The following is an 18,853-nucleotide window of genomic DNA, read 5'->3' as shown; positions in this document are numbered from 1 at the left end:
CCCACTAAAGATTTAAATTATTTGAGAGAAGAAAAAAATTTTTCAGCCAGATCAGTTCCCTGGCTATGTTTGTTCAGGGCTGTGTGATATAAATGCTGGCACGCGGCATTGGAGGAATATGATTGAGATGAAGGAGAATGTTGGGGCAACACTTTTCAGCAGCTAATGTATTCAGCTACTTTTAACTAGTACTATAGGCTGGGAAATCTCACAAGTTACTGCCTTAGGTTTAGAGTATCTTCCAACTAGTAAAATAGAGATAACATCTAGATACAAGTTAAATCGTTGCTACTTGATAGAATTTCCATTTTTGTTTGAGCGTAGCATTGGGGCTGAACTGGAAATTAATATTGATTTCCATTAAAGTACACTGTCAAATGTTAAGGAGCCTGAAATATTCCTGATTAAGGTTGGCTGGAGTCAAATCTCTTCAGTGCTCCTCATGGGCTTGCTTGGTGTAGATTTTTTCTACTTCACACTACCAGAGTGTAAAAGCCAAGAGTGTGTTTGTATCTGACCCTTTTTAGTATAATAATATCATGTTTTTTCTATCAGATCGCTCAGTTAAAGCTAGTGTTCCTTGGTACAGTAATTGGAAAGAGACACTGATGGAACTGAACACATCCACGTTTTATTCAGGTATTTTTTTGTGGTTGGTGCCGATTTGCCAAATTGCCCTTTACTCCTTTTCCATGTGCCCCATCCACCTTTCCTTACCATCTGCTACAACTGTTTAGCACTTTTCTGGACATAGATGTGTGTTCCTTCATTTTTTCCCCCTAACTGAAAAATCGGTGGTGGTGGTGATTTTAATTTTTCTTTTAATCACGTTTCTACTCTTTTTAATCAAAATCATTTGGTCTTTCCATACAATCAATAAGGGTGGTGGTGGTAAATTACTTGATGCTGTAAAAACCCTGGATTGTTTGATCCCATGGAACTGTGTACTGTCACTGTGCTGTATTTCAAATGTCCTTTCTGCTTCTCTAGAGAACTTCCTTCTCAGGGGATAGTAACACTTTTTAAGTTGGAACTCAAGTGCTGACTGTACTTAGAGCACAGTGTCTCTGCTAAATTGACATTCTTTCTGGAGTATGGTCCTTAAAAAAAAGAAAAAGCTTTCTCATGCATTTTTATGTAGTTTATGAGACTTATTGCTGACTTACTGCTACCAAATCATGTTGGTTATTGACCTCTCAAGGCTCTGTGTCGTAGTCTGTAAGAGCCAGGTTTTGATGTTTTTCAGTTTTATATATTAATATAGTTTATGCCTTCGGTTAATAATAGCTGTCCTTTCAGTAGGATCTGTTCAGATCCTGCTAAATGTCTAAAGAGCACAAAACTTCACGAAGTAGACTTTCCATTTTTAAGCTGTTTCGTACAAATATTACTTAAAATTTTTTTTTTTCCTTAACAAGTTCTGAACACATTAACAAGTTTGCCAAAACTTCAGTTCTATTCCATCATACTGGAAATGTTTTACTGGAAAAATGCAAAACACAGATCTGGGTACCTAAATGACAGTGTTGGTATGCACTGCTGTAACATGTTATGAGATGTTACATTTGTGAAATGGTTTTCAAATACTGCTTTTATTTTGAATACGGTGTGTGTTTATCAAGTATCTACGATAAGTGATTACAGCCCTGTAAATGCTCAAGTGAATCCTGTTAATGTTGTGGTTGTATAGAGGGAATCCAGTTGCCTTTGAGGCCGCTTCCAAGCTTTTTAACAGGCCCATTAAAAAAAAAGGGTGGGGGAACCAATCCACAAAACAAAGTAGTACTTCCCTGTTTGTAATTGTCAGATTTTAAAAAACACATGATTTTTTTCCTTTTGCCTGTGATTCAGCTGTAAAACAGAAGTGAAAATTTGAAGACAGTGCTTGAAACTACAGTGTGGTTGAAAATTCTGCTTTAGGTTGTTAAAAAGTGTTTACTTTGAACTTGAGTTACTGCATGGCTTGTTATATTTGTGAAAAATGTGTGAGTCACTTTCTTATGGCTTGTTTTTAATAATAACAAGCTGTGTTTTCCTTAATTTAAATAGTTTGCATGTTTACATGCAGGACTCAGTAAAGCCAAGAGCTTTTTATATCCTAGATGAGTACTCAGAGAGCAGTTTCTAGAAAGGCTGTAATCAAAAGCTCAAAGTTTTGTCTCCTGTTAGGCTTTTTTTTTAATGAGATGTGCAGACTGCTAGACTGAGTTTGTGTGACTATATCTGACTTCTGTGTGTCTGAAGCCAATCTAAGATGTCTTGACAATGTAGGATTAAGCAAAACACATTAAATGAATGCCCTAGAAGATAGTTCCAACATAAAATTGAACCTGTTTCCTAAAGTTAGCTTAAGAAACCAAGGTGGTGGTTTGGCTTGGTTTTTTTGAGGGGGTGCATGAGAGCTTTGCAAAGTGTTAGAAATTTTTATGGGACTAAAGTCCCAGTGTGGATTTTTTAGGGTCATATAAGGAAAATACCTTCAGATTTTCTTACTATTTTTTTTTATCCACTAGTTACTGTTCACTAGTTTGCAGGTGAGTTGACTCTGGATTCCAGTTACTTCAGTGTGAAATCAGGTTATTGAAAGTGGATTGATTTTGCTCTGGAGTCTGTTTCCCACTCAAGGGAAAGGAGTTGGAGAATTAAGATGGCATAAAACAGGTTTAAAAGAAGAAATAGTAATTCATTGTTTGACCCATAGTTGGAGTGGAAAGAAATGGACAATATTAGGTTCACATATTTTTTTTGATGTCCCAGACATCCTTTGTTTCCCTTGATTTGTTATGGTTAGGAAAATGAAATCCCTATTGTAAAAGGGTGTTGAACATGGCAGGTTAAAATTTTAAGGCATTAATGGCACAGCTTGTATCTGAGGTTTTACCTTCTTGGATCTTTGCTGGCTGAACTGTTTATTTTAGCTAGCCATGGGAAAGCAACTGCTGTCAAGCCAAGTCAACACTTAGAGAAAACAGGCAGGATAGAGTTTTGGTAATCCTTAGCTCCTCTCCATACTCAAAAATGAATTTTGTTTCTTGGTTAATTCCTACATCCCTAGCCTGGAAATTCAATGACTGTTAGAAGAATTTATTTCTTTCTTTGCCAAGTGTGTGGGTGTTTAAAGGAGTGGTAAAGAGTAGTTGGTTTAACAAGGACCGAATACATGTGAGCCTACAGTGGTGAGGAATGTGATGCTTAAGATGCCGTTCAGTTTCACAGGATTTGATTCAAGTGTTACTGTTTCTCTTACTTGTGTAGTAAATACTAAAATACTTTCACCTTGGACTGTTTCCCCTTCTTTCCCCTGCCATGCAAACCTTGTCAGAGTTTGCAGGCTTCACTTTAGGTGTAGTCATTCATACTTCCTTTTCATTAATGGGTAAACAAGTTTCACTTAATAGTCTAATTTTTCCTATTTTATTGTGTATTTCAGCTACTACTCCGTGGTTTGAGTCTTACAGAGAGTGCTTTCTTCAGTCCATGCCTGCATCAGATCATGAATTCTTAAACCACTATGTTGCATGTATCCTTTGAGTGTTACAGACCGCTCCAGGGAAGGCTCTTACAAAATGTAATGTAGGAGACACTAAAATTTTGCTGTAACTCTTTCTCAATTATGATTGGAAGCCTGTATATTTTTTCACTGTCTGACTACACAGACTGATTTCATAAGGGCATCAGGGTTTTCTTTGTGGTTGTTTGGCCTGAGTTTTTTTGTGCTGTTGGTATTGGGGTTTTTTCCCCTTTTCCACACACTCCTTTGGTGTCAAAGTGAGCTCAAAGCCAATACCTGTAAACAAAACTCCATCATCCTAAGACACTTTGTGCTGTAGCTTTTTAGGTATCTCTTGACTGTCCCTTATCTGCAACAGAGGAATGTATGTTTGGGATGCATCTGCTGCTTTTTAATAGCTTTTTGTAAGCAGATGGAGTGGTGGAGGTTGGGAAGAGGATGTTTTGGAAATTTGGTAAACTTCGAGCTATGCTGGACAGAAAGAAGTCTGGAAAGACTGGAACAATGCCTGAATGTTTTCACTTTTTTTTTTTTTTTAACCAAAGCTTAGGCCCAATTTGCTTGTCTACAGGGAAATTGAAAATAATCACTGTTTCATGATGTAGCTGGTGTTTAGCTTTACAGTAATTATGATGCTGCAGGTTTCATGACACTGTTCCTAATTCTGTACTGAACCTTATAATTTCAGTATGATGGAAAAGTATGTTAATGGCCACACTTGTGCAGAATTAACTTCACAAAATACTGATTCTGACTTCTGAATTTACTAATGTTTAAAGTATAACTTTGCTTTCTGGCTTCTCTGAATTAACGTCTTTTGATTTGGTGAGTAGATGTAGCAGAGCAGAATGTTCCTTATTAATAACTGTGTAGTTGCATTGAGGTAAAAATCTGAACACTTCCACTTTTTACTCAGGTGCTGTGACATTGCTGTGTTTATGAAATGCTGGTTATCACTGTTGTTCAGGTGAAAACTTAAAGCCCCAAGCCTCCTTGGAAGTTGAAAGCTAAAATACAGTGGGGATGAATTTCAGCTACATGTTTGCTATGTGAACATCTGGTCTCTATCTGAAATCTTAAATGAGCTATCACATAGCAGCTTAAACTTGGATTCACTGTCGGAATTGGAGCAAACTCCTGTTGCATGTCCTTTTACAGATGTTAGTTAACTGATTGTTTTTTATTGAGACTAAGGCCAAATTCTAATTGCACATACTTTTGTGATAGCATGTTTTATGTGCTTAAGTATTGTACTCATCCATTCTATTTTATAGACTTCCTATTTTATTCTGTGCACAGTGGTTGTCCCTGTGTTCTTTGGGTATATGTCCTTAGTAATGAATTCAGGTATGCTGGTAGTTTCTTCTAGTGAACCTGACCCTGTGGAGCAGTTCCTGAAGCTGTCACAAGAGCAACATCGGATTCAGCACAGTAGTGAATACTCGTATCCTAAATGGTTTATACCAAACACACTCAAATATTATGTGTTACTGCATGATGTAAGCACAGGAGAAGAACAGAGGTGGGTCATCTGTCTTCAGTGAGCTTACAGATGAGCGAGCTCTTTGACCAAAATGTTTGCATTGATAAATTCTGTTGAGATTAGACATGCAACAGGATCCATTAGCCAGTATGCTATTATCAAGGCAGATATTTGAAAGTATTATTTTTAGATCATCTTCTTGTGTTCATGTAAAATGAAATGAATCAGTCCCAGCTTTTGGGGTAGATGCTTTCTTTGCTAGCTTGCTAAACTAATTGTCAAAGATTCTCAGTTTTACTCTTGCATAACAGATTGCTTTAAAAATAGGAGAATTTTCCTTTTAAGCACTATGAATAATAGTCTAAAATAGCTTGTTGCACTACACACTTTAAAGTTAGTTTGATATCAAGATAGGATAAATGTTGTTGTACTGTTTCAGAGCTGACTCCATTTATGAAGAGATGAAACAGAGGTATGGAACTCAGGGTTGCTATTTGCTGAAAATAAATTCTCGAGTGTCTAACAGAGGAGCAGATGAACAGATACCAGATCCTTGGAGTCAGTACCTTCAGAAAAACACTATCCAGAACCAGGTATTACAGTATTCTAAAAACAGTTTTTAAGGTCCATATTTTTTGGTTGCATTAAGTTTTGCCTTAGTGTTATATATGTGTTTCTACAGAATGAGCTAATAGGCAGTCAGGATACTTCTGACACAGCTATGACTTTTTGTGAGGGCATAAGATGAGTCTTCAGTAGGAACTGTCCTCTATGCTACTTAAGTTGACAGTAAGGAGCACTGAAATACTGGACTGTCTGAAGTAGACTGACTGTAGCACAGAAATAATACTTATGCCTTAAGAGCTGTAAGAGGAAGTAACCTCAGAAGTGTCCTGTTTATAGTAACTTTCGACCTTCATTTTTGTCTTCGTTACTCTTAATTTTTTTTTTTTTCCCTGGGTTTTCTGTACTTCACTAGATAGTGTGGGTGTGTTGCTTTGTTGGGAGTATGTGTGGTTTTTATGATAACTTTTTGTGTGTAGTCTGGTCATCTGCTAAGATTGCAAATGATAGTGTGTTTTGAGTTTGCCATAAATATCTGTATTTTTGGCTTTAGAACCAAAAATACTCTTTTTTGAGTTTGCTTTTGACTGACCTGCAGTTATAGCTCCTTATGATTAAAAGGTTTGTGGAATCGTATTTCTTTACCAAATGTAGCTGGTACTGGAAAGTCAAAACATTTCATATTCTATAATCTGAGGACCAGTGAGTTATAGCCCACCATAAACTAAAAATACATTTTTCTATTTATCCCACGTCAACTGTGCAATATAGATTTTTATGTGTGTGTGAGCTTACTCAGGATCTGCTTTAGGGAATATATTTTTGTTGCTGTAGGCATTGCTGTGTAAGAGTTGGAGTTGCTTTGGTTGACAGGGGAGTTAGTTGAGCAAGTCAGAAAGTATTTGCTTCATTTGGTGAATATAACCTTCGTCTTTTAAATGAGACAGTTTCTTAAAGCCTCAGAAACTACTTAGAGAAGTTAATATATATGAACAAACATGCTGCTGCAGTAATTCAGTTAACTTACTGAAGTTGACAGCTACTGTTTACTGACTTTTGTATGTGGTTGAGTATCTTAAAGTTCTGACTTTTTTCCCCCCTTTTTGTGGCAGGATTGCTATGAAGATTATACTGTTGTTTCAAACAAGAATACTGATCACTTGATATCAGACGGCATAGACAGTGAAATTAAAGGTATCTTTGTAACTTTATGAAAACCTTGATGTTATAGCATTTACACAACTGGTTGTCTAGTGTCTTGGACAGTAATTAATTAGATGATTTGTTAGGGAGCTCAGAGTAATAGTTTTCTGAATGCTCTAAGTGTCCTCAAAGTAAAATGCTGTGGTACTGACCCTACTGGATTGGTGGCATCTCCTTAATGAGATGGCTAATGATGTACCGGGCTCATATTTTGTAAGATTAAACATACTGCCTGCAAACTCTGGTAATTAGTAAAAATTACATATGATTAAACGGTCAATTTTCATAACAATGAAAGTTTTGGTTTGTATCCTCTGCTATAACTTGGAAGCTGAGGTTTTGGAGCTTTTTTTGTCCTTGGTTTTGGTATTAAATCTGTAAATGTCAGGGAAGTGCTTAGTTTGTAAGCTGTTTGGAAGCACTTGCCTTGGAACTCAGCTTGTGGATGGGAGAGGATAGTAAAAGAAATTGAGTGGAAATTAATGCACCCTTAAAAATAATTCAGATAACAGTGTAGGATTCAGATGAGAGGCATTATCAAATAGGGAAAAGGTGAGGTACCCTGCATTGTCTGGCCTGTCTCAGCCCAGATTCTTCATATCTCACCTGAAAGGCGTTTGGAGACCTAGCATGTGTGGGACAGCCTACAGTTGCCATCTTTCTAAGGCCTTGCAGACCAGATGTAGTCTGGAAGCTGCTAATTGAACTTTACAAACTCAGCTTTACTTTTCATGAGTGAAATCCGTTAAGGATTTGCTTTCACGATTCAGCTTTGCTCGGTGCCAGATAGGGCAAGCTGATTTTCTTATTATAAATAAGAGAATTGCTTAAGTCTTAGAATGAAGCAGTGTCTCAGTCTATTTCAGAGAGCTAAATGCAATAGTAGTCAGCAGCCCTTCTCACTGAACGAAGAGGACTTCAGAGGAAATTGTTTTCCATGTTGACTGCTTGGAAGGACATGGAAAATTATGTTTGTTTTGTTGTTTAGGTTTTTTTTTTTAACCTTACTGCATAAGCAGAAAAAAAGGATAATGGACCCAATGGAGCCATTGTAGTAATTGCTGCATTTCCAACTTTCATGAATGCTTTATTTTGATTTTAATGTTTCTATAGTTTTCCTTCAGTGTTGATATTAGTCAGCATACTGGAAGATTTTTTTGCACTGTAGTTGAGAACCAAAACCGTACATATTTAGCCATGTTGTAATTCTTGAGATTCCCTGAACTTTCTGTGAATTTCAGGAATGATGCAATACTCAGTGCTGTGCTGCTGCCTGCTCAGCATTGATCTATAGTGCAGAACAGTTGGTGAATTGCTTTGCTTTACAGAGTTCTGAGTAAGGAAAGCTTTGAAGTAGGTTAATAAAAATGACCTTTAAAACCCAAAATGTTTAAGTAACTTTATACTTACTGGAGTTTTTGTTTCAATCTTTCAACAGATGGCTTATCAAATAACTTTAAGACTCACCCCCTTCAACTGGATCATCCCAGTGGCAGTTTGGATAGCACTGATTACATGAAGGCTTCTACATCGCTGCAAGACTCGAAGAAGTCAAATTCTGGGACGCCTCATGGTGCTTGTTTAACTCTCACAGATCATGATCGAATTAGGCAGTTCATACAGGAATTCACATTTCGGGGACTTTTGCCACACATAGAGAAAACAATTCGACAGCTCAATGATCAGGTCAGTTTACTCTTAAAAATATTTTGTGCTATAAGGAAAAATGGTTGGGGTACAAATCCAGTTATCCAAACATCTGTTTTGACAGTATTACTTCCTTCTGTTTCTAATGATTCAACGGTCTTGCTGAAAACTGTAAGTAGATTTAAGAGAAATAACTGAAGTTCTCATTATTGCTCAATTTGTTGTCTAAAAAAACGAGTACTAATTTGTATCAGCAGCTCCAGTGCAAAGTGGCTTCTTGGTGAAAGCCTGTCTGAACTGTTTCCAGGAAAATCTGTTCTTGACCTTAAAATCTTAATATTCTGTTCTCTTGGATGATTCTGGCATGGGGATCAACATGGACTTTGTGTTTCAACATCAGAATACACAGATAAATTTAAGAAATGTATTTAATCGATAATCATCTGCAAAAAAAGCTGCATCCTTTAGTTGCTACTTGATAGGGAAAAAATGCAGGGACACCCTGAATCGTGTAACTCTGATCTTAGCAGTTTTTGCAGGGAATATGCTTCTCTCAAACTAGGATTTTTTGGAAGTGTGATTAATATCGCATCCATGCTAAGTCAAGTGCGTACATTAAGTTATTTGCATCACAGTTCTTTTACAAGTGTTTCACTCTTATATGCCCTTAAACAACTGCAGAGATGGATTGACTTACATTAGGGCAATCAAATTACTGTATTTAGCGTTAAGTCTTGGACTCAAATATCAGTCTGTTATCTGACTTCTGATTTTATTTTGATTGGATTGTCTATTCAAGTTACAGTTTTAAGTATAAGGGCTTTTCACACTAAGGATCATGTCCTGTAAGGAATGCTCACTCCTTGAATTTACTTCTGGGAGTTTGTATGTGCTGACCATATTTACATTTAGTAAGTTTTATGAAGAAACATTTAAAAGAAGTGGTTACATAAAGTGTAGCAAACAGGAATGTAGGATAAGCTCCTAGTTCTGGTAGGAAAAGGGAGATGTTCTGCTTTTAAAAATTACCTTTTAAGAGTGATATAGTTTGCCTTATAGGATGGGAGTGGTAGTTCCCTGCAGAAGTTTCCTTCTAAGTGGAAATTATCTGAAAGAATAAAGTTGTGTAACTTTGCTTGGAGGTGTGGCTCATACCTTTGACACTTGAAATTGATGTTCATGGTGCGATAATGCTTTATGTGGGTGGTGACAGAGAGAAGGTTCTTTCTTGTAGTATGCACTTAGTCTAGATTTTAAGTTGGACTGCTACCGCAAATTAGATATTCTAATTATTTAGAATTTAGTTTTCAAACAGATGTATCAAATATTCAAGTTCTTAAGGTGGATATTTCTCCAGTTTACAGAAAGAATATGAACCTCAACTGTCTGAGATGAAATACATACATGAATTGCAACTTCTATCTCAGTGTCAGAGACTAATTCTAAAGAAGTGTGATCTTAGTTATTTTGCTCCTTTTATTTACTTCTGTTTTATGGAAGAAAAAACAATTTACGAAGCCATAATGAAGCTTGGCTTTTTATATTAGTTTAAGTTAGATCTTTTGCAATGTAGTGCTCTAATTCCATGTCTTTCTCCAGTTAATATCCAGGAAAGGCTTGAGCCGGTCACTGTTTTCTGCTACTAAAAAGTGGTTTAGTGGCAGCAAGGTTCCAGAGAAGAGTATAAATGAACTCAAGAACACTTCTGGTTTGCTGTAAGTAATCTCAGTCCTTATTTTTAAATCTAAACTGTAAATGTACCTTTTTTAGGTGGGGAGGGAAAGCCTGTGTTCATTTGATGGTGGTGTTCTGCAGTGTGAACTAAACCAGAGTGTTGTGAATGACTTTAATTAGAAAAAATCATGAAAAGTACTTTGCCTAAATATGCACAATAAAGGAGAAGCAGAACTTAAAGAAAAAGGGGATAAAATAAACTGTTTGCAGAGTCATCTGCCTGCTCTATTTTCAGCAAAGCTTTCTAAGTTAATAAGAGCACAAGTTTTTAACAGTAATAGTAATAAAAAGAAGCTATGGTTTGCCACGAGGGATTCTTTTGAGATTTGTACAAGTTTTTTCTCTTGTCATTATAGCCAGACCCCATCTATAGGTGTTTTTGCTTATGTAACTATGCAATTTACTCCAGTAGAGTGTTGAGTATATTGCTTTTGCAATATGTTCAAGAGCTAAAGTAAGGGGAATTTCATACTTAGTGCACCTGCATCTTAGTATACACTAAAACCAGGTTCTAAGTGTTACCAAAATACTAATTCTGTATGCTTTTGGTAGTTTCCCTCTGTGAATTAGGATGTATAATCATGAAAATCACTCTCCAACTCTCTTTACCACAGAAGTCTAAATAATTTTTGGTCATTATCTAGTCAAGGGTAATGCCCTTGACACGCACCTGCAGCTTCAAATATCTATGTTGGGTGTCTTTGGATTCATAATCAGAATGTTGCTAATTCCAGCTTTTTGTTTTGAACTCGTAAGTGTAATTTACTTCCTACAACATTTGAAATACAAGTGTTTGTGAAAATGTATTTGATTATTACTGAAGTGATTCATATATATATTGGATTAACTAAACGTTAGATTGATGCTTGCAGAGGACAGGAACTTGCGCAGTGTTTTGGCATAAAGCATAGTTTTTTAGTGGACTTTCAAAAAAAATGGGGAGAAATAACTTACAGTCAAAGTCTTTTTTTTTTTTCCTTCTCATACAGCTGTGCTTAGCTCTAATGATTAATCTGACTGAGCAGTTTCAGTGGTAGTTATAAACTCTATTCAGTATTTCTTGGCTAAGAGGAATGCTTGCTTTGAGTGTTACTGGAATGGTGAATCTTGTTAATCAGAAAGTAGGATGTGAAACCAAGCTACCAGTGGCAGAAAGGAAGCGGCTTCACTTTCCTTAGCTGTTTTTGGGCAAGGCTGAAGCAATGCAGGTTTTATTACTACTCTGTGAATAGATATTAAGGTGAGAGAGGATGACTTTGAATTTAAATGTTTGTATTTATAGGTATCCACCAGAAGCACCAGAGCTTCAAATCCGGAAAATGGCAGACTTGTGCTTTTTGGTGCAACACTATGAACTTGCATATAGCTGTTACCATACAGCAAAGAAAGACTTCTTAAATGATCAGGCAATGCTTTATGCAGCTGGAGCACTGGTTGGTACTTCACATAACATGAACATTCTGTGAATTTTTTCTAATAATCTCTAATATTTGTCTGAAGGTAACAAAATGCAGTCTCTCTCCTCCACCTCCAAGTTTGTAAGGATCTCCCCAAATTTGCTGCATATCTTTAAGAAACTCTGAAGTGTTGTAAAATCTGTTTTCTGCTGTTATATGAAGGGAATAAAGGTGTGAATAAAAACTGGAGAGTTAATTCTTAAAGTATGGAAAGGAGAAAACCTGGAATGCAACCTCCAGAAAAATGGATCTTTAAACTGATAACTCAAAGCCAGATATAAAATAGCTTTATAGTATCTCTTCTAGGCTTTGGCAGAATACTTATTTGCCAGAAAGTCAAGACACTGTCACTATAAATATGGTATTGTACCTATTTTGGGGGGACTTAAGACTTGAAGGCTATACTTTGAGTATATTACTACTGAATTCCACTCTAAACACATACTCATTCATTATTTCCTCCTAAGAATTTATTTATGACTAAAGTAATTTTCAACAAGATAAATGGGAGTACTGGGGAAAATGAGTAATTTGATCAATTTTTAGAAGATATGTTTTGTAAACTTTGGTTAACTTGCTAAAATTTGAAACTCTGCTTCACAGAGCTGTGGAGGCATTATTGTACACCTTTGCATCTTGATTAAAACTTCTACATAAATGTGTGTTTTTACAGTTCAGACAGTTGCTCTGCATTTAGATAATCTGAATAATCAGAAAAATATTAAGAAATCTTAATTTCCAAATGAATAGAAGCAGTCTTAATTATGAATATGTTGCAATATGCTAGTCTTAGTCTTTACTTTCTGCAGATATTTTCAATCCATGAGAAAAGTAAAATTTCAGACTGCGTGTTTACTAGAGTTTCCTTGGAAGCTGATAGTGTGATTTCATTTAGTCAAAACTCAAAAAACAGTCCTCATGTTAAAATACATGGTAGTCCTACTTTATCAGGAAGATTGCTCCTGCAATAGGAAATTCTTCTGGATTTGTAAAACAGTACTGAATCAATGCTTCTGCACGATGTTGGGGGTACTGTCAACTGCAAAGACTTCTGTGTGTAACTCTCTGGCTGCTGTGTGGCTAATTATAAGCAGAGCCATAAATCGGCTGTTGTATTAAACCTTTTATCAGTTATAGTGTGTTGGAAGCTTTTATATGCCAGTAACCAATTAGATGAAGATCTTTAATCTAGTAGCTGTTGAAACGTGTTCCTCAGCCTTTTGAGGTTTATGATTTGTTGAAAAAACTACAGTGACAGTACTGAATTTCTCTTGTAGGAAATGGCAGCAGTATCAGCTTTTCTTCAACCTGGAGCTCCTAGGCCATATCCTGCTCATTATATGGAGACAGCAATTCAGACCTATCGAGATATCTGCAAGTATGTTGTTTACTTTTGTACTGATCCAATGAAAGTTGAAAGATCTGTTGGCTTAACTTTCTTGCCCTGCACAGTGATAGTGCCAGATGATTACAGAGTGATGGTATAACTCTTTAAACAGTAAGATAAACTAACATATCTAGGATAGCATGAAAGGACATCTGGGCTGTTCTTAACAGAGTGCTTATTGGACTTGTGTACTGAATTCACATGGTGGATTTTTAGGTAGTGGGGTGGCTGCAAGGAAGGTTTCTGTGAGAAGACAGCAGGAGCTGCCTGTGGCAGAATCAGTTTTCACTCAGTTCCAAAATGGACATGCTGCTGCCCAAGCTGGGTATGTTGGTGCTGGTGTTTGGTGGATTTTTAGGTAGTGGGGTGGCTGCAAGGAAGGTTTCTGTGAGAAGACAGCAGGAGCTGCCTGTGGCAGAATCAGTTTTCACTCAGTTCCAAAATGGACATGCTGCTGCCCAAGCTGGGTATGTTGGTGCTGGTGTTACCTCTGAGACAATACATTTAAGAAATGGTAAAAATACCATTTACAGCAGCAGCTGTGAGAAGGGAGTGAGAAAATGAGAGAAACAGCTGTGCTGATACCAAGGTCAGGAGAAGGCAGTGCTTTGCTGCAGCCTGTGGTGAAGACCATGCTGAAGCAGATTTTCCCCTTGCAGCCCACAGAGGTACATGGGGAAGCAGGGATCTACCCTGCAGCCCTGTCCCAGTGGCAGAGCAAGTGGACATACCCTGAAGGTGGCTGTATAGAGCCTATGCCACAGCAAGTTGCTGTCAGGAACTGTGACCTGTGAGGAAACCACACTGGTTCCTGAAGGACTCTACAAAAAGGATACATGTTGGAGTAGTTCTTGAAGAACTGTATCTGTGGGAGGGACCCCACACTGAAACAGGGGAGGAGGATGTGGAGGAAGAAGCAGCGTAGGAGAAATGTTATGAAGTGATTGCAACTCCTTTTCCCCATTTCCCTGCCCTGCTTGCAGGGAGGAGAAGGTAGAGGAGTTGGGAGTGAACTTGAGCCTAGGAAGGAGGATTTGTCAAGAGAAGGTGTTTTATTTCTGTTTTTTTTTTTTTTTTTATCACTGTGCTATTCAGTTATTAACTGCCAATAAATTAATTTAATCTTCACCCAAACAAGTCTGTTTTGCCCATAACTAACTGCTGAGTGATCTCCCTGTCCCTTTCTCAGCACGTGAGGTTTTTAGTCTGATCTTCTTCCCCTGTGTTGCTGAGCAGGGGGTGTGATACAGCAGCTTGGTGGGCACCTGGTACCCAGGTACAACTTCCCAGTACAACCTGCTTCTAACTCTTGGACTTCTTGTTCATCAGATCATTTTAGTTGGTATTTTTATAGATACAGTACTGTTCTCAAAAATGCTGTCCAGCTTTGACTTTTATAAAGCTCATGTTATAGTGGGATAGGGTACTTAATGTGTCAATCTGTATGTGGTTGTTTCGTGGGGAGTGAACTTTCATGTATTTTGCTTTAAGAAGGATAAGCAACAGAACCTGAGTCTGATGCTGTGTGTAGAAAATCAGTAAAATTTGAATTGAAAAGTTTTCTGAGATTTATTTTGATAAATATTTATTAATACATGTATGTTTTTACTTTAGGAACATGGTGCTGGCTGAACGCTGTGTGCTGCTTAGTGCTGAAATCTTAAAAAGTCAAAGCAAATATTCAGAGGCAGCTGCTCTTCTGATTCGTTTAACCAGTGAGGTAAAACTCAGTAGCTTTTTCCATTTCTGCCCTCTCTGTATTTGTTTTCTTACCCAAACACTTCTAGGTTACCTTCTGATTCTTCTCCTACAATATTTTCTTGCCAAAGGTAGCAAATGAGCAGGTATAGAGCAGGAAATGAAGAAAACTGTTTACACTGTAAGTGAAGGAGCTAGTACGGTTATTATTTTTCTAGTCAAATGGTTTGCTTGACTTCCTTAACCATGCAAAATATGTTATCTTTGGCTTTGTAACTAATTTTCTTTGACATCTGATTAGCTCTTGGATGGTGTAGCTTAAGAACTCATGTGTTAAAAGTATTAGCATGGCTTGCCAGAACCATAATGGATGCTATCCCATATATAATCAGAAGTTCTCTATAGTTTAAGCAACTAAGGCATTACTGTAGCTCAGCTCATATGAATCGTTAGAGCCTTACTGTGTAAGTGAAACCCTACACTTCTGTGATATTAGTTGGTGGAAATTAAGCATGGAATCAGCTTCTAACCCAGAAATTGTCTTGCTTGAAAAGGAGTGAAGGAAAGTGTAATACCAGTAATAGTGTAGCATCTCCTTTGTAGCTTGGAGAGAAGTGTAACTGGTAGTTCTGACTTTGTTGTCAGCTGCACCAAATGTGGTGCTTCTGAGACTTTTCCTGGGACAGATTAAGCATGGAATAAATCTGTTTAGTTCTGTAATTTTCTTTCTCAAGTGTTTCTGTAGCTTCATTCTTGCCCTTTCAACTTAAGCTTGCTACCAGTGCTTACGAGAGCAGCCTAAGATATTTAACCAAGGGATTTAAATACCATTAGCTCTGCACAGTTGTTTTATAACTTGAAATTGCACATAGTATGCCTGTGGTGCATTTTGGTTGTTGCAAGGAGAATCTTCATAGGATACTGCATTGGTGTCTAAGAGTATATTTGTAGTCAAGATATATACTTGAACATCACTGATAGCATGGAGTCCAGTTGTGGTAAAATCAAGTAGATTCTGTTCTTATTGGTTAAAGTAATATAGCTGAGTCTTGGAAGGAGAAGAAAAGAGTGTAATAGAAAGAAATTGTACATTATTAAGAAATCAATAGGTTCAAAAGGCTCATGTGATAAAAGTTCACCAAGTTTCATTGCTCCCTCTATTTTTCTGTCATCCTGTTAGAGGTCTTGTTTTTTGGTTCTAGCCTTAATATCTGCAGGGGGAGGGAGGGGAAAGGTAGGAGAGTGCTTCAGAGGTAATGGTGTTTGAAACCGTAGCCTGAGTAACTGAAAAAGCAGAAAATATTTCTTTTGTTATTCATACTGAAACATGTTCATATATTCTTCACTAGAAGAAATAAGAACATGATGGTATTGAACACTATTGAAAAATACTTTTAGTCTTATTTTTATATGTTCACATACGTATATAATGTTTGCATATAAAAGAATCTTTGGCTTCACAGAACTCTTACAACTTACTGTCCCTCTTACCATTAAAACAAGACCACTGTTGCCTTTTATGTTTTTATTCAACTCAGGCTAATTCTTCTTTTTTCCTTTTAAACAGGATTCAGATCTTCGCAGTGCACTCCTGTTGGAGCAGGCAGCCCATTGTTTTATAAACATGAGAAGTCCCATGGTTAGAAAGTTTGCATTTCATATGATATTGGCTGGCCACAGGTTTAGTAAAGCAGGCCAGGTAAGTATTATCTTTCCACATGGAAAATATGCCTGGTATTTGATACTTTGGAAAAACATGTTAAGTGTGTCATTAGTCCGGAAAAAGATTCTTGGCTTCCAACACTTCTGTGTTAGTCAGCAGTATTCTGTTCTGTAATCTTCTGAAAATGACTTCTGCATTGATAGCCTTAGCCTTTTACTTCTGTTTTTGAAGTAATGCTGAAGATTGCTGACTTGTGGCTAAAGTGATGTGTGTTTTCATTTCTGAGTCTCATTCTATGCACAGTAACATACAAGGCTTTTCTGGGCAAAGGTTATTTTTACTCTTGAGGTAAGAGTGACTTGTGGGAGGGAATTATTTGTTAAACTCAGTTTATTAGAATAATAGCATAATTTAAATACTTGTTTTTCCTGGTGCCTTAAATACATGCTCTTTGTTGGAGGTGCAGGTGCATGAACAGTTACTGCACAACAAACCAAAGCATCTCTGTGGCTGTTAGACTTAAGCAACAGTTAAACCAATACAGATCAGATTGTTTTTACTCCCATTCACATTCCTTTCCAGGCAGCTCTAAGTGTGGTAGATAAACGTCATTGGACAGAACTTCTGTGCTTTGTTTTTGCATTAGTTGCAGGATACATTCTGTAAAGATAGCTTGTGCTTGATTCCTGCTGAGCTTGTTATTGCAAGACAATAATACAGGAGAACCAAGGCATCGAAATTCTGTTTAGAACAAAGCCCCGTGGTCTTGGCTGGGGATTTTCTCCCACCCTACCCAATCTCAGTCTCACTGTCCTGGTAAGGACTAAAAAATGTATTTTTGCATTGTTGGCTTCTGTGATGTGAAGAATAGTAGGAGTATTTCTCCCCCTCCTTGGTTTTCTTCATTCAGTAGTATTCTTGTCTGTTGTTATGACTGGATAGTACTGATAGGGAGCTATTGATCAATTTTTCATTTATTTATTCTTTTATATCTTGTTCCTTTCTCTGGGAAAGTGAATGCATTTTGTAAAGTTTTGACTTTGTGTAACAGCTCTCTTTGTTGTTTGTGTCTGATATTTGTAGGGATTTTGGTTTCCAATAAATACTTTTTCAGTGTTATAGGCAATGTAGCATTTTTTTTTTTTTCCATATCCTTAGAGGTACCAAAATATAAAATGCTACTGAAGAGAAATCAGCCAGGCTGTTTAGCTGCAGACCATAATACCATATTTTAAAGTGTCACTAGTATGTGCCAATGTTAAGGATTTACTGCTTGTACTCTGCTGTCATGACTGTACCAGTGTGAACATATATTAGGTTTTTCCCTCCCCCCTCATTACTGCTGTAAGTAAGGGAATGCTGTTGCCATTTTTTAGAAGCTGAGCCTTAGCTGTACAGTGAATGTTTATACAGCTGTTCAATACCTAGACTTGGGATTGAATGCCTGGGTCCTGATGTATATACAGGAAAGGAACTGTGGAGCTGATTGGCATCAGACCATCTATCCCCCAGTGGCTGATCTGATTGGTAGTTTTTCTTGTATGTACTGTAGGACTATGTTTTGTTGGTTTGCTTGGCATGGATTTTTGTCCCAGGTATGTCTACTGAACAACAGTTGGCTGAAATTGTCACACTGAAAGTTCAGTTTGAGTGGAATGAAACATGTTAAATCCAGTCTATGTCCTGAAGCTTGGCAGCAGAGCTCTGTAGACTTTAGCAGTCAGTCCTAAAGGAACCTCACTGTTCTAAAAGTAGTCTTTTCTTTTTATTTGCTTTTTTAACTTACTGCCTGTTACTCTAGTCTTTAGAAAATGTGAACTTCATCTGGAGGCTGGGCTCTGTACTGTAGGAACAAACACTTCTGTGCTTAGGTTAGTATTGACCAGATTCTGTGAGACACAGTTCTGAAACATTACACTTTGCATAGTGGTGGGAGATGGTAAAAACTACTTTTCTGACTTACTGTTCAGTCTTCCTAATGTTATCATTACAGTCAGTGTATAATGGGATTATTTGAGAAATGAACCTTTCTCTTGCAGAAGAAACATGCCTTACGTTGCTACTGTCAAGCAATGCAGGTTTACAAGGGGAAAGGCTGGTCTCTCGCAGAAGACCACATTAACTTCACCATTGGTCGTCAGTCCTTTACGCTTCGTCAGCTGGACAATGCCGTGTCTGCCTTCAGGCATATTTTGATCAATGACAGTAAACAGCCTCCAGCTCAACAAGGAGCTTTTTTAAGAGAATATCTTTATGTCTATAAGGTAAATTACTTCCTTGTCTCTGTTTCTTGAGTAATAAGTGATTTTATTACCACTAATTTCCTGTTAAATCATTAAATGATTTCCTGTTTTATCTGCTTTGTTCCAGGGTTGTTTTTTTTTTTTTTTAATCTAGTTGATGTGTTCAATTTTTTACTTCAGACTTCAAAAAACCCACATATGCTGCATCTCATATGTGTAGTACTTTCACAGATGGGTATTATTATGGGTTTTTAGTACAGTAA

General features: G+C 37.2%; 1 protein-coding gene across 4 annotated transcripts in view; it reads left to right on the top strand.

Annotated features, from left to right (window-relative positions):
• The window catches only part of TRAPPC8 (trafficking protein particle complex subunit 8), a 53,253-nt gene that overhangs the window by 7,974 nt on the left and 26,426 nt on the right, over window positions 1-18,853 (top strand). For 2 of the 4 annotated variants that reach the window (XM_069004664.1, XM_069004665.1), the window contains exons 3-14: window positions 556-639; window positions 3,431-3,520; window positions 4,859-5,033; window positions 5,434-5,587; window positions 6,671-6,752; window positions 8,200-8,447; window positions 10,008-10,123; window positions 11,425-11,575; window positions 12,877-12,977; window positions 14,601-14,706; window positions 16,252-16,383; window positions 18,387-18,611. In XM_069004664.1, the coding sequence (XP_068860765.1) occupies window positions 556-639; window positions 3,431-3,520; window positions 4,859-5,033; window positions 5,434-5,587; window positions 6,671-6,752; window positions 8,200-8,447; window positions 10,008-10,123; window positions 11,425-11,575; window positions 12,877-12,977; window positions 14,601-14,706; window positions 16,252-16,383; window positions 18,387-18,611 (1,664 nt within the window). The remainder of the gene's footprint in view (window positions 1-555; window positions 640-3,430; window positions 3,521-4,858; window positions 5,034-5,433; window positions 5,588-6,670; window positions 6,753-8,199; window positions 8,448-10,007; window positions 10,124-11,424; window positions 11,576-12,876; window positions 12,978-14,600; window positions 14,707-16,251; window positions 16,384-18,386; window positions 18,612-18,853) is intronic. The other 2 variants (XM_069004667.1, XM_069004666.1) reach the window with 1 other exon arrangement.

The sequence above is a fragment of the Aphelocoma coerulescens genome, chromosome 2 (genome assembly GCF_041296385.1).
Source record: "Aphelocoma coerulescens isolate FSJ_1873_10779 chromosome 2, UR_Acoe_1.0, whole genome shotgun sequence".
NCBI classification, from domain to species: Eukaryota; Metazoa; Chordata; class Aves; order Passeriformes; family Corvidae; genus Aphelocoma; species Aphelocoma coerulescens.
Note: the sequence above shows the minus strand (reverse complement) of the source record. Positions and strands in the feature narration are given on the sequence as shown.